General features: G+C 38.6%; 1 protein-coding gene across 1 annotated transcript in view; it reads left to right on the forward strand.

Moving 5' to 3' along the window:
• LOC106874520 (neuronal acetylcholine receptor subunit alpha-5) overlaps positions 1–13,800 on the forward strand; it is a 120,073-nt gene that overhangs the window by 62,002 nt on the left and 44,271 nt on the right. Inside the window, exons 3-4 of the mRNA XM_089362772.1 lie at positions 12,581–12,744; positions 13,573–13,682. Coding sequence (XP_089218898.1) covers positions 12,581–12,744; positions 13,573–13,682 — 274 coding nt within the window. The remainder of the gene's footprint in view (positions 1–12,580; positions 12,745–13,572; positions 13,683–13,800) is intronic.

Consider the following 13,800-nt stretch of genomic DNA (forward strand, 5'->3'; position numbering starts at 1 on the left):
GTGTGTCTGTATATATATATATATATATATATATATATATATATATATATATATATTTATATGCATATATATTACATATACATACGTGCACGTTCATACTATGTCTTACATACACATACACATATACATACACATACACATGCATATATTTATACATATATGAATGTGTGTGTGTGTGTGTGTATGCAAAGATGCACATGTATATGTGATGTGTTTGAAACAGATAGATAGAGAGATAGATAGATAGACAAACACACACACATACACATATATAATATATATACTTACATATATATATATGTCCGTATATGTAAATGTATATATATATATGTATATATATATATATATATATATATATATATATATATATATATATATATATATATATATATATATATATATATATGTATATATATATAGATAGAGAGAGATAGAGAGATAGATAGATAGATAGATAGAGAGAGATAGAGATAGAGAGAGAGAGAGAGAGAATATGAATATTCATATAGTCATATTGTAATGCTGTTAAATATTTCCCACCGGTGGTAATCAGTTCTAACAAGAAAGTTAATGAGAACATTTTGATATAAGAGATATCAATCATCACAATGAAGCTGATGAAGTCTCCTGTCTCTATGCAGAAGAGGAATTCATTTCAAGTTCTTTATGCAAAGGATATTATCATATACTTACTTGCACGTGCATGGAGAGGCACATGCATACATATTTATATACATACATTCGCAATTGCACGATTGTGATCATCATCATCATCATCATCATCATCATCATCTTCTTCTTCTTCTTCTTCTTCTTCTTCTCCTCCACCTCCTCCTCCTCCTCCCTTCCTCTTCCTCTTACTCCTTCATCTTCTTTAACAAATGCTGCTACTGCTTCTTCTTCTTCTTCATCATCATTGTCCTATCCCTCTCATCATCATCGTCAACATAATCATCATCATCATCACCAATTTCATCGCTATCATCATCATCGTCATCATTGTTGTAACCATCTTTCTCTTCCTCTTCCTCCACTTCCATCTCCTTTTTGCCGTTATCATCATCATCATCATCATCATCATCATCATCACCATCATCATCATCATCATCATCATCATCATAATCATCATTATCATCATCACCATCATCATCATCATCATCATCACCATCATCATCATCATCATCATCATCATCATCATAATCATCATTATCATCATCACCATCATCATCATTATCATCATCATAATCATCATCATCATCATCATCATCATCATCATCATCATCATCATCGTCATCATCATCATCACCACCATCATCATCATCGTTGTCGTCAGTCCTGCGTTTGCTCTTTCTGCTTTTCTTACTTTTGATTTGTGTTGATTTTGTTTTGTTTTGTTGTTGTTTTTTTTTGCATATTTGCAGTACGACTTGTTATATGCAAATAAAACGTACTGCCTCAACAATAATATACTTATTCACACACACACACACACACAGTATACCTCATCCGAATGAACATCAGCCAATATGATTGACAAATACTCACCAAAACACCAAATTCTCAAGCACACAGACCCTTTATTCTCCTTCCTCTCTTCCTCCCTCCTCCTCTCTCACATGCACACTGCTCTCTTTTTTCCTATTCTATCTACTACCATGGGTAGTGTTCCTCTTAATTACATGCAGCCTCTACCCAGTTCACCCATAACATCCCTCTTTGCTTTTCTGCCCAACGTTTTATTCACTTATTTCCTTCGTCGCCCACGCCCCTGCCTTTGATTAACGCACCGGTTTGCGTATACTCAGGTTGAACTAAAATATCGCATCAGTCTCACCAGTCTCCCAATGGCTACATAGGTCAGGGTGAGGGTCGGTTTTATTTCCTGGCTATGCCAATGAAAAACTGAATATATAAACGCATATATATTCAAGAGTCTTACGTATGTAATTTAAAAGGGATTGGTCATGAATGACCATGGGATTGCATTTAGAAAGTTACTCTCCGATGCAGAAGTCCGGGCAAGGTTGTTTATGGAAGGCCAGCAGTCGCCTGTGCATACCAGCCTCGCCTTTCCACGGCACCGATGTTATCCAAGGGAAAGGCAAAAGTCGATACAGCTTGGCACCAGTGACGTCGTAATTCATTTCTACAGCTGAGTGAACTGCAGCAACGTGAAATAAAGTGACTTGCTCAAGAACGCAACACACAGCCCGGGAATCGAGCTCACTACCTCGTGATTGGGAGCCTGACGCTCTAACCGCTAAGCCATGCACCTTCATATATAATATAGTAAGCGAGAAACCTTCGATCAACTGATATTATCCAAGTAGTTATTACCTTCTAGGGATGTTTAAAATCTTTAAAACGTCCAAGGAAGGGAGATAACTTCAATAAGATCATGAAATCGGAATGTTTGGAAAATATAGAACACATAGTGAAGTCACGCGGCCTAGTAGTTAGGGTGTTCAAGTCAAGGTAGTAAGTAACGTGGGTTCAATTCCTGGAGAGAGTGGTGCAGTATTTCACGATGAATCAATTTACTCGGCTGTAAATGAGTAGCAGCCAAGTACTAGTGTAGTTCTCTCTCCTAGTTCGCACATCCTTAATGTACCGCTAAGTCAAGGTAGTAAGTAACGTGGGTTCAATTCCTGGAGAGAGTGGTGCAGTATTTCACGATGAATCAATTTACTCGGCTGTAAATGCGTAGCGGCCAGGTACTGGTGTAGTTCTCTCTCCTAGTTCGCACATCCTTAATGTACCGCTAGTTCAAATATGATGCGGCTGTCTATATCTGCTGGCGACTATATAGATACCTAAACAATTAGTTATAGCAACGTAATATTACCAAACCAGGCGCAGGAGTGGCTGTGTGGTAAGTAGCTTGCTTACCAACCACATGGTTCCGGGTTCATTCCCACTGCGTGGCACCTTGGGCAAGTGTCTTCTACTATAGCCTTGGGCCGACCAAAGCTTTGTGAGTGGATTTGGTAGACGGAAACTGAAAGAAGCCCGTCGTATATATGTATATATATATATATATATATATATATATATATATATATATATATATATATATATATATATGTATGTATGTGTGTGTATATGTTTGTGTGTCTGTGTTTGTCCCCGCCAACATCGCTTGACAACCGATGGCCCCTTTTTTTTTTTGCCGAAACACACACACACACACACTTATGAACAGTTTCCTTCGCCCGAATTCACTCATAAAGTAATACTGGCCTGGCGCCATTGAAAAAACACTTGCTAAGGCATCGCAGAGTGGAACTGAACCCGAAATCACGTGGTTAAAAAGCGAACTTCGTAACCACATAACCTCTAACTAGAAACTCCTATTTCTAAACCATGTGCAGTTAACGCTTTTAATCACTATATCACTGCTGATGCTTAGAAAGACCAGAAAAAATTATAATCACATTTCCTACAATACTCAGGATTAGAGGTGGAAAGGAAGTGACTGACTTGGTGAGTGAAGTTAAAGCAGAAACTATGAACATTTTAGGGGATTCGAAGACTTTTGAGATGATGAGAAGTTATTCCCAATCGAGGACCTGACCTGGTTATTTGCATCAGAGTGGACACCACTAAAGGCAACTAATGTCAGGTTAATGGCGTGAAACTGAGCGACATATGAAGTCTGCTTCCCCAAAACTAAAAAAGTTTCTTCGAGCAGCTCTTAACTAAATTTCACTCAAGCGGCTTTAGGTGATTCGAAGCTATTACTAGAAGACGTTCGCGTAAGACACAGCAGGATCGAACACAAAGTTACGTAGGTGGGCAGTAAACTTCTTAACAGATTTTGACTATTTTGTGCATCACGTGAGGCATATTTCTTTCGTATCCATGCATCAAACACGATACACAATCCCCAGTTTTCTTTTTCAACTACCAGAATAACTTGGGTCTTATGAAAAGAAGGCTTTATATTATTAAGAACATAAGGAAACAAAGTTAACTATAAGTCTAAAAACTAGTATAAACGTTTTGGACAAACTTATGAAAATGCTTTGGACAGGCGAAGAGTTAATTCGCTTTTGTGCTTAGGTTTATATTGTTTGTATGAGTGGGAAAAATGAGTTACTTGTCTATATAAGCGTCTCTTTCCCATAGTCATCACCATCATTGCTAAAACAAACTGAAGACCTAAAATACTAGGTGTTGAGTTCAAATACACTGCAGGCACTTCCTATCTTATGTTAGCAATACACCTACGTGGATGCACTTCAATGGCACAGAATGATATGAGGAATTAGAGTAATCTTCTGGGAATTTTCACAGAATTAGACAGACTTCTTATATGCGGGACGATAAACCTCTAATCGTCTTAATATTTGTCACAAAGAAATTTGAGTGCATTTAGATAATTATGTTGTCTAAACATTTATATGATACCACATATATCTTAAACACACGCATACACACACACAAACACACATACACATCTAAGTATATCTATCTATCCTCTTTCTATGTATATATATGTATGTATGTATATATAGAGAGAGACAGACAGACAGAAACAGAGACATACATACGCATGTACACACAGGCACATATATATGCACAGATAAACGTGTGTGTGTGTGTGTGTGTGTGTGTGAGCGTGTGTGTGTGTGTGTGTGAGCGGTTTGTGAGCGTGTGTGTGTGTGAGCGTGTGTGTGTGTGTGTGTGCGTGTGTGTGTGTCTGTGTGTCTGTGTGTGCGTGTGTGTTTGTGTTCATCAACCTTGGTTTGTTTGTCAGCGTATGCAACAGCTCATTGAATATGTATAACTGACACAAATGTCTCCAGCACTTTCACGTTTCCGGGGCCGAAGTCACAACTCCCTGAAACCTCAGACGCCAAAACGCCATCGTCATAAAACAGGTTGACAAAAGCAAGACTATAACGGTGTGGCCCACCGACCTCTATAGAGTGGAAGCGCTGCGACAGCTTCACAACGTTGTTTTCTATCACCCTCTGCTCACTGACTTCATACCGACCTACCAACACCATTAACCCACCACTATCCATTTTTTGAGCCCTCCTCTTCTTCCTTCCACCACCATCAACCTCATTGGCTAAATACCACGCACTTCTGCTGGCTGTTTTCTCCCTAAAATTCATAAACCTGATAACCATGGCCGTTCCACAATCTCCGCCTGTAACTTACCCACAAAACTGATAACTTACCCACAAAACTGATAACTTACCCACAAAACTGATATCTCGAGTACTTCGACACCATCCTGCCCATCATTAGCTTCCCTCTCGTATCACATGTTCTTCAACAATTCAACTCCTTTTCCTTTCTTTCTAATCTTTCTCCGTCTTTTTCACCACTTCTACATTTTTATTCCCCACAACGATGGTCACCTGGCTTTTCATCGCTTTCTCAACCGTCGTTCCATCCCCTAATGCTGTGTGTGCTTCCCTATCTGTATGTATGTATGTGTATGTGTGTGTGTACTCATGTGCGGTTTTGTGAAGTGCAATGTATCATTCATTCATCCATCTCAGCCAGTAGTTCTCAACGGTGGTCCATATGTTCGTTAAGGGTACATGTAAGATCTTTAGGGGCCCACGCAAAAACACAGTAAACTGGGGATCCACAATAGTATTTTAAGGGCTCCTGAAAACATTTTTCTTTACATGTGTATATTGATATATCTATTGTAAGAAATGGCTAGGTTTCTTTCTCTAACATTTTACATAATTAATGTGAGAATAACCAAAATGGAATTTTGAAAGAAGTTTCTATAAAACTAGTTTTTAAACATCGAATGGCTATGGGGGTCCACCAAAATAAAATAGTAATCAAAGGGGCCCATAGAAAAAAAAACAGTTGAGAACCCTTGATCTAAACCCTTTCTTTGTGAGCTCTTTAATGAGCCTTCCTTCTCAAGTGAAGCTTCTCGAGATTTTCGCTGCAATTTGATATCAAATCTTTCTCGATCTGCTAATGCACCCACCTTTTGCATGGCCACTACATATACATACAAATCTACATACATATTTGTTTTGCTTGTCTGCTATGTCAATCAGGATCGATGTACCTTGTGAATTGTTATGTCTCAACGCTACTGCTATCTAGCACCTTCGGATGATCTCTACTCAACCGCTACACAACCGCTACTCGACTGCTACTCAACACACCTACCACGTCCAGACTACCTCTATTTATATGTCTTGGGAGATCCTACTTCTTCGCCAGGGGGCGTCTACACAACATGAATAGAGCTGCCTCAATATTTGGGCAGCAAATACCTCTCACACGAATTAGTTGATCAAGATTTAAAATATTCATGAGATAATTTTGCAATTGGTGATCTTCCCACATATGGCCAAGATGGCAGCAGGCAGATACATTCAACACCAAATACCCTAACATTACCATCTAACCATCAAACCATTTGACCTTTGAAACTCTAACCCATTCACATTTTGTCCAAATATTTACATAATCTACAGATAATTTATATACTATTAGATTTATTTATTTTATTTATGTGTGTGAGGCCGGCCTTTTTTCTCGACGGCGATGGATTGACAGTTTCCGTGGAATGTCGGACAAAATGTTTTGCGGAAGTGACCTTCATTTAAATTCTAATGTGTTCGAATCCTGTTGATGGTGATTTTACCTTTCAGCCTTCCGGCTCGATAAAAAGCAATATATCATCAGTCAACTGTGTTTTGACGAGATAATCGACTGTAGCTCAGTGTTGAGTCTTAAAATCCATTAGTGTGAGAATGAATCTATTCTTGTCATGCATCTGTAGGAAAAGAACTATACACTGCGGGAGAGAATAAACCTGTAACGAGTCAACTAAGAAGCCTCTACATGGAGTTTTAAATCTATGGGAAACAGTAACCAAATTTCCCTTAGATCAAAATTCTATATTATTAATAGAAAAGAATACGTTGGATAATGTGGATCTGTAGCGCTCTCTGATAGTTCCCAAGTGGCTGTTTATTTATTGGAAGATTCTCGTGTCTTTTTTGTCTATATTGTTTCTTTTTTCATGTTTGTTTCTAATACTCGTTTTCTGTAAAATTCCACCCCTCCTTTCTATACTTATAATACCCTCTCCCTCACTCGTTGCCCATGTGGCAATATAATATCGAACAAAACAGGAGCAGGAGTGGCTGTGTGGTAAGTAGCTTGCTTACCAACCACATGGTTCCGGGTTCATTCGCACTGCGTGGAACCTTGGGCGTGTCTTCTACTATAGCCTCGGGCCGACCAAAGCCTTGTGAGTGGATTTGGTAGACAGAAACTGAAAGAAGCCTCTCGTATATATGTATATGTGTGTGTGTGTGTGTGTGTGTGTGTGTGTGTGTGTGTGTGTCTGTCTGTCTGTCTGTCTGTCTGTCTGTGTTTGTTCCCCCCCCCAACATCGCTTGACAACCGATGCTGGTATGTTTACGTCCCCGTAACTTAGCGGTTCGGCAAAAGAGGCCGATAGAATAAGCACTAGGCTTACAAAGAATAAGTCCTGAGGTAGATTTGCTCGACTAAAGGTGGTGCTCCAGCATGGCCGCAGTCAAATGACTGAAACAAGTAAAAGAGTAAAACGCCCAACAGTATTTCTTCCGGCTCTTTCTCAATTGTCGCAATTTCTTTGATATCCACGCTACTATCGTATGGCATTGTAGCACTGCTGGTACCTTATATATCTAATGAACTTCTTAATAAGTAGAGCCTATCGGTATTAGCTTTACGATGGTGTGTTATGTTTCGTATGCACCTTCCTAATTATTCTACCATATTCCTATAGTTCTCTCTCTCCCCCTTCCTCTCCTTCTCTTTCTCTCTCTCTCTCCCTCTTTCCCTTTCTCTCCCTGTCCCTCTTTATCTACTTTAGAAAAGGAGCAGAGTTTCTGAACACTGATATGGACCACATATTGATTACTTTGATGACATTCCCTGAATTTTCGTTCGTTTAGAGCACCTAATCCTTCTCATGTACTATTTGGAGACTTTTTCTCTCATTTCCGCAGCACCACTGGTTACATGTAAGCTTCATTATTATCTAAGCGAACTAATAACATCACACGCTGTTTCAGAGAATTCTTCGTTTTACTGAACGCAGATAATGTCCTTCCTTCACTGCGTTCTTCATAGTTTTTTGCACTCAATATCGTGTGCCATCAGGTTTAATCTTTCGACTTCTATTCATACGTAAAGCCGCACACTTACTTACTTCAAACTCTAAGCCAATACCCTTGGTAAATATTTATATCGTTTGAACAGGAGAATCCAGGTCCTTTTTTCTTTTTTTTTTCTTTTTTGGTGCATAGTTTCATGTCATTCGTATGATTGATTAATGATTTATTTTCACCTTGGTTTGAGCAAGCAGGTTTGAATTCTCTCAGTATGTTTCTCAATGAAATTTACGAAACCACGAAAACTAATGGGGAGAGTCAGTCTCCCAAAAATATCTTACTCCATATTATCAGATTTCCAAATGATTCACGTCCACGCTTTAGTTCTACTCCACGATCCCATATAATTTAAAACATGCAAATCTTCTTACTGACCTTCAGTATCTTCAGGCATTCCAAAATCGATAGTGTTTCTCTCTTTTACTCTTTTACTTGTTTCAGTCATTTGACTGCAGCCATGCGGGAGCACCGCCTTTTAGTCGAGCAAATCGACCCCAGGACTTATTCTTTGGAAGCCTAGTACTTATTCTATCGGCCTCTTTTGCCGAGCCGCTAAGTTACAGGGACGTAAACACACCACTATCGGTTGTCAAGTGATGCTGGGAGGACAAACACAGTCACACAAACATATACGCACACACACATACATACATATATATACATATAACGGGTTTCTTTCAGTTTCCGTCTACCAAATCTACTCACAAGGCTTTGGTCGGCCCGAGGCTATAGTAGAAGATACTTGCCCAAGGTGCCACGCTGTGGGACTGAACCCGGAACCATGTTGTTGGTAAGCAAGCTACTTACCACACAGCCACTCCTGTACATTATTATTATAGCCTTCTCAACCAACTGCTAAATTCATTTTTATTTGTACTTCACTTAGTATCATGCTATCGATATACAATAGATCAGCAGTTCCTCTTGACTTCTTTCAGCATCACTTTTGCTCTTCCAGTAATAGCTTCTCCTTCTCCAGAAAGCTATACAATTCCTCTGCAATATAACCAGTTAGTAATTTCTAGAGCAATGGTAAGCATGTAATAGGGCTATAACTATTGACTTCCCCTCTCGTTTATTTTTATGCTTCCGTTTTAACCTTGTCCTCCCTTTGGTGTTCTATTTTCTATACAGTCAGAAACAGACGCTTGTATATAGCTGTTTAAGCTCTTCAGATTTTAAAACCAGAATCCCATGACACCATCGAGTCCAGAAGCTTTCCAACATACTGTTTTCCAGTATATCTTTCACTTTCTCTTCTCTAATATTTATGTTCTCACTTTGACCTATATCCGTTTTCTCACTTTTTTTCAAATTTCGGCAACCAGTCCGATTCCATGTTTTGTTGAACTTCTTCACTTTAAGTGTCTAAAAGTTCTTTATTGTTTCAGCATTTGGACTTCTTTCTCCTGATGTTCATTCTCATTGTTCAGTCGTTGATAAAATTTCGTTTCACTGTTCCTGAAGAGCCTGTTCTACTGATGCTAGCTTATTCTTTGTTGTTATCTACTTTTTCGTTTTTTTTTTTTGTTTTTTTTTTTTGGGTACCTGACAATGCCTCATTCATTTTTTGTTTTTTTATCATATCTCTTCTTAAGCTATTTGCGATCTCCTGTGTATGATGTTATACTTTCTTTGGAACTCGCTACTGTTTCTCTCCTTCACCGTTTTTTTTTCAATCATAATGTTTATCCTTCCAATATCTCTACTAAGCTGTTCAATTTGATTCTCAAGATGACAGATTCTACGCAAGGTATGAGGTCATTAACATCTGTAATAGTCTCAACATTGATTTTCGTTAATAGCTCGCTCATTCCGTTTCTTTCTTGCTTTAAATAGTTCCCTCACTTCCAATTAGTAGTAGTAGTAGTAGTAGTAGTAGTAGTAGTAGTAGTAGTAGTAGTAGTAGTAGCAGTAGTAGTAAGGCGGTGAGCTGGCAGAATCGTTAGCACGCCAGGCAAAATACTTAGCGGTATTTCGTCTATTGCTAAGAGATGCACATATCGTAAGCCACCAAGGGACATGCTCAACTGGTTAAGGTCAAACAAGTGACAAGCAAATTTGTAGTATTGAGCATAATATTTGCTGTAGCTCGTCTGTTATACCGAGACAAAACAATGTAGATTATTATTATTATTATTATTATTATTATTATTATTATTATTATTATTATTATTATCATTAATATTATTATTATTATTATTATTATTATTATTATTATTATTATTATTATTATTATTATTATTATTATGGTAACCCTTCATTCTTTGGTCGTATCTTACCAGCTTTGCTTTCTTTGCAACGAGGTGCTGTTTCGGTTCCTCCATTACCACTTTCACGCCCTTTCTTTCAATATTATACTTCCTGTTCAGTGCCCTGTATTTTTGTTCGCTTTTAAGCTCCTCCTTTTCTTTTCGGTCTAACACAAAAATGCCCTTCGAGCGCATATCTAATCCAACCTTATTCTTCTTTTCCACCATGGATTTTCTCTTTTATCACTCCTATTATATTTCTTTTTCTTGACATCAACACCCACATTTTAATCTACAACAATACTTGCTGCCTTGGTGAAATTATTTGTTTTTGTGATGCTTTTTGTTCTGATGTATTTCAGAATTTCATTCACATTTTTCGTTTCTTGGTTCAATTTCCACCGATCAACTTTTTTAAGGTTGCAAATAATGTCACTATCGTCGTTCTCCTGTAGCCTTGCCTATATTCTGTCGTAGATTGCCTTTTGCTCATCTGTCATGTCACCTTTAGTTTTATTATCTTCTTCCAAACCATCTATATGTCTCTCATCGAGCAAGCTATCACTGTTCCTTTCCTGTGGTTTATTAGAGATTTCACCTCTGTTTTCTGTTATGAGATTACTTTTATCAATAGGAACTGTATTTTCATCGTTTCCTTTGCTGTTGTTTTCCAATACCCAACCTTTGATAGCTTCGATCTCTACTTCTGTAAACCAACGATTTTTTCTTATTGCTCCAGCTCGATCACATAATCTCTGTTACGTGAGTTGAAACAATCCTATTTCTCTTTATTGATCATACAAATGTTGTCGGTATCCCCTAAGATGACCATCATTTTCGTCTACGCGGTTGCTCAGGTAGTAACACTCCATAACCACAGTATTGATTTGTTTGTTCCATCTACGCCGTGTGTGCTGGTCCCTTGCTGGATAACGACAAGCTGGAGTCGAACCAGTGTTATTATTATTATTATTATTATTATTATTATATTCTGCAGCTCACCTCGTTGATGGAATTGCAGTCCTGGGTGACGAAAAGGCCGAAACTGGGCGTCTGGCACCTAGAATGTCGTCAGGCGCTCACAACCCGCTATCAGTCGGGCAATGGGATCAGTGGGTGTTCCGCTTTAGAAATTTATAGAGGATTAGTGGCGGGGAAGTGCGACGATTTTCTCGGGGAGACTCTGGGTGCCAACGAGAATGAACTGGCTAATTTGTTCCGGAGAACTTTCCAGTCGGGAACTATCATTGATAATTTCCAGATGTCCTTGGCCTGGCAGTGCTACCGGGGGGGCGCTACCGGTTCAAGACAAGCTCTACAGGCACGAATGCCCTGTCAGACGGACTTGTCCTAGGAGCGCGCAGAGTGACGAAACCGTTCTGCACGTCCTCGTTCAGTTTCCGAACATTGCTGACTTGTGGGGCTATGTTGAACAGCTGCTGTCACGTGTGGGACAGATCCGTCTGTCAGCCGAGTCTGTAGTGATGATTGCACGGCCGCCCTCCTTCAATCGGGCAGGCAAGGCAGTTTTCCTTTGCCTGGTGGCTGTGGCGAAAGAGATTGTTTGGTGGGCAAAGCTGAAAAGCATGAGGACAGATACATTCCTCTTTAGTAGAGCCCTCATTGACTTCTTCAAGTTTCACTTGAAAAGGAAATTGAGAGTGGATTGGGAAGTGCTGTCCCCGAGTGAGTTTATTGAAAGGTGGGTGAAAGTTGCGAAAATGTCAAGAGTGGATGGTGCTTCTCTAAGTGTAAACCTGTAAGTCGCAGAGAAGGAAGCGGAGAGGGCACTTGCTCATAGGGTTTCAGGGAAATCTCGGACAGTGGGGTTCCTCAATTATCCCTAGAGGCGCTTCTGTATCAGGAGGGCCACATCTCTATCATAACCCGCAACCACTTTTTTGTACCTTTATTTGCTATGCATATGTCTCTTCTTTTCCAGTGTATACCATGTATACTTTTTTTTTATCATTTCATTATTATATGTAAACCCTCACACTATATCTGTCTCTGTATTGTTCCCCTCATCCTTCGCCCTTGTGGCAAATAAATGAAATCATCATTATTATTATTATTATTATTATTATTATTATTATTATTATTATTATTATTGTTGTTGTTGTTGTTGTTGTTGTTGTTGTTGTTATTATTATTATTATCTTGCAGAAGAGCAGAAGCTTATAAACGATTTGATGGATATGTATGTGAACACGGCTCGACCTGTCAAACACAACCAAGAGACAATGAATATAACCTTTACAATGACACCAGTAACATTTAGTATTGATGAGACTAACCGAATAATGTCTCTAACATCTTTAGATTCTCTGGTAGGTACCACCTTCAATAACAACAACAACAATAACAAAAGAAAAACTAAAGAATTTTCAATTCATTCAGTTAATGTTGTTATGGTTGGTTTTTGTTGTTGTTGCTGCTGCTGCTGTTGTTGTCGTTGTTGTTGCTGCTGTTGTTGTTGTTGTTGTTGTTGTTGTTGTTGTTGTTGTTGTTGTTAAGACGGCAAGCTGACAGAATGGTTAACATGCCGGACGAAATGCTTAGTGGCATTTCACCCGTCGCTACGTTCTGAGTTCAAATTCCGCCGTGGTCGACTTTGCCCTTCACCTTTTGGGGGTCGATAAATTAAGTACCAGTCAAGTACTGGGGTCTATGTAATCAACTTAACCCTTTCCCCACAATTTCAAACCGTGAGCCTATAGCAGAAAGGATTGTTATTATTATTATTATTATTATTATTATTATTATTATTATTATTATTATTATTATTATTATTATTATTAAGGCAGCGAGCTGGCAGAATCGTTAGCACACGTCATTTCGTCCGTCTTCATGTTCTGAGTTCAAATTTCTCCATGTTCGACTTTGCCTTTTATCTTTCCGGGGTCAATAAAATAAGTACCAGTTGAGCACTGGGGTCGATGTAATCGACTTTACTCCTTCCCAATACTTGCTGGGTTTGTACTTGTAGAAAGGATCATCCTCCTCATCATCATCGTCATCGTCATCGTCATCTAATGAATAATTGATTGTTACATGAAAGAAAAGACTGAAGTGTGAGTGATATGTTACGTGTTAAAGGTTACACACTAGTGTATCATATGGAGAAATGGATCGATTTGTTTTTTTTTCTATCATAGTCATGGAAGGACCAACTCTTGAAGTGGGATCCAGGTCTTCAAGGAGGTGTTAAAGAGGTTTTCCTCAAACCTAGTGACATATGGACACCAGAACTGGAGCTATTTAATCCGTAAGTAGCATTTCTGTTTTGAAGAAACTATTTTGCGTTATGTTACATAAATATTCTATGTTGATGAAGCTTTTAATGTTTTTTTTTAATTTTTAATTTTTTTTTTTTCTAATAACTG

The sequence above is a fragment of the Octopus bimaculoides genome, chromosome 1 (genome assembly GCF_046866305.1).
Source record: "Octopus bimaculoides isolate indiv1 chromosome 1, ASM4686630v1, whole genome shotgun sequence".
Lineage (NCBI taxonomy): Eukaryota > Metazoa > Mollusca > Cephalopoda > Octopoda > Octopodidae > Octopus > Octopus bimaculoides.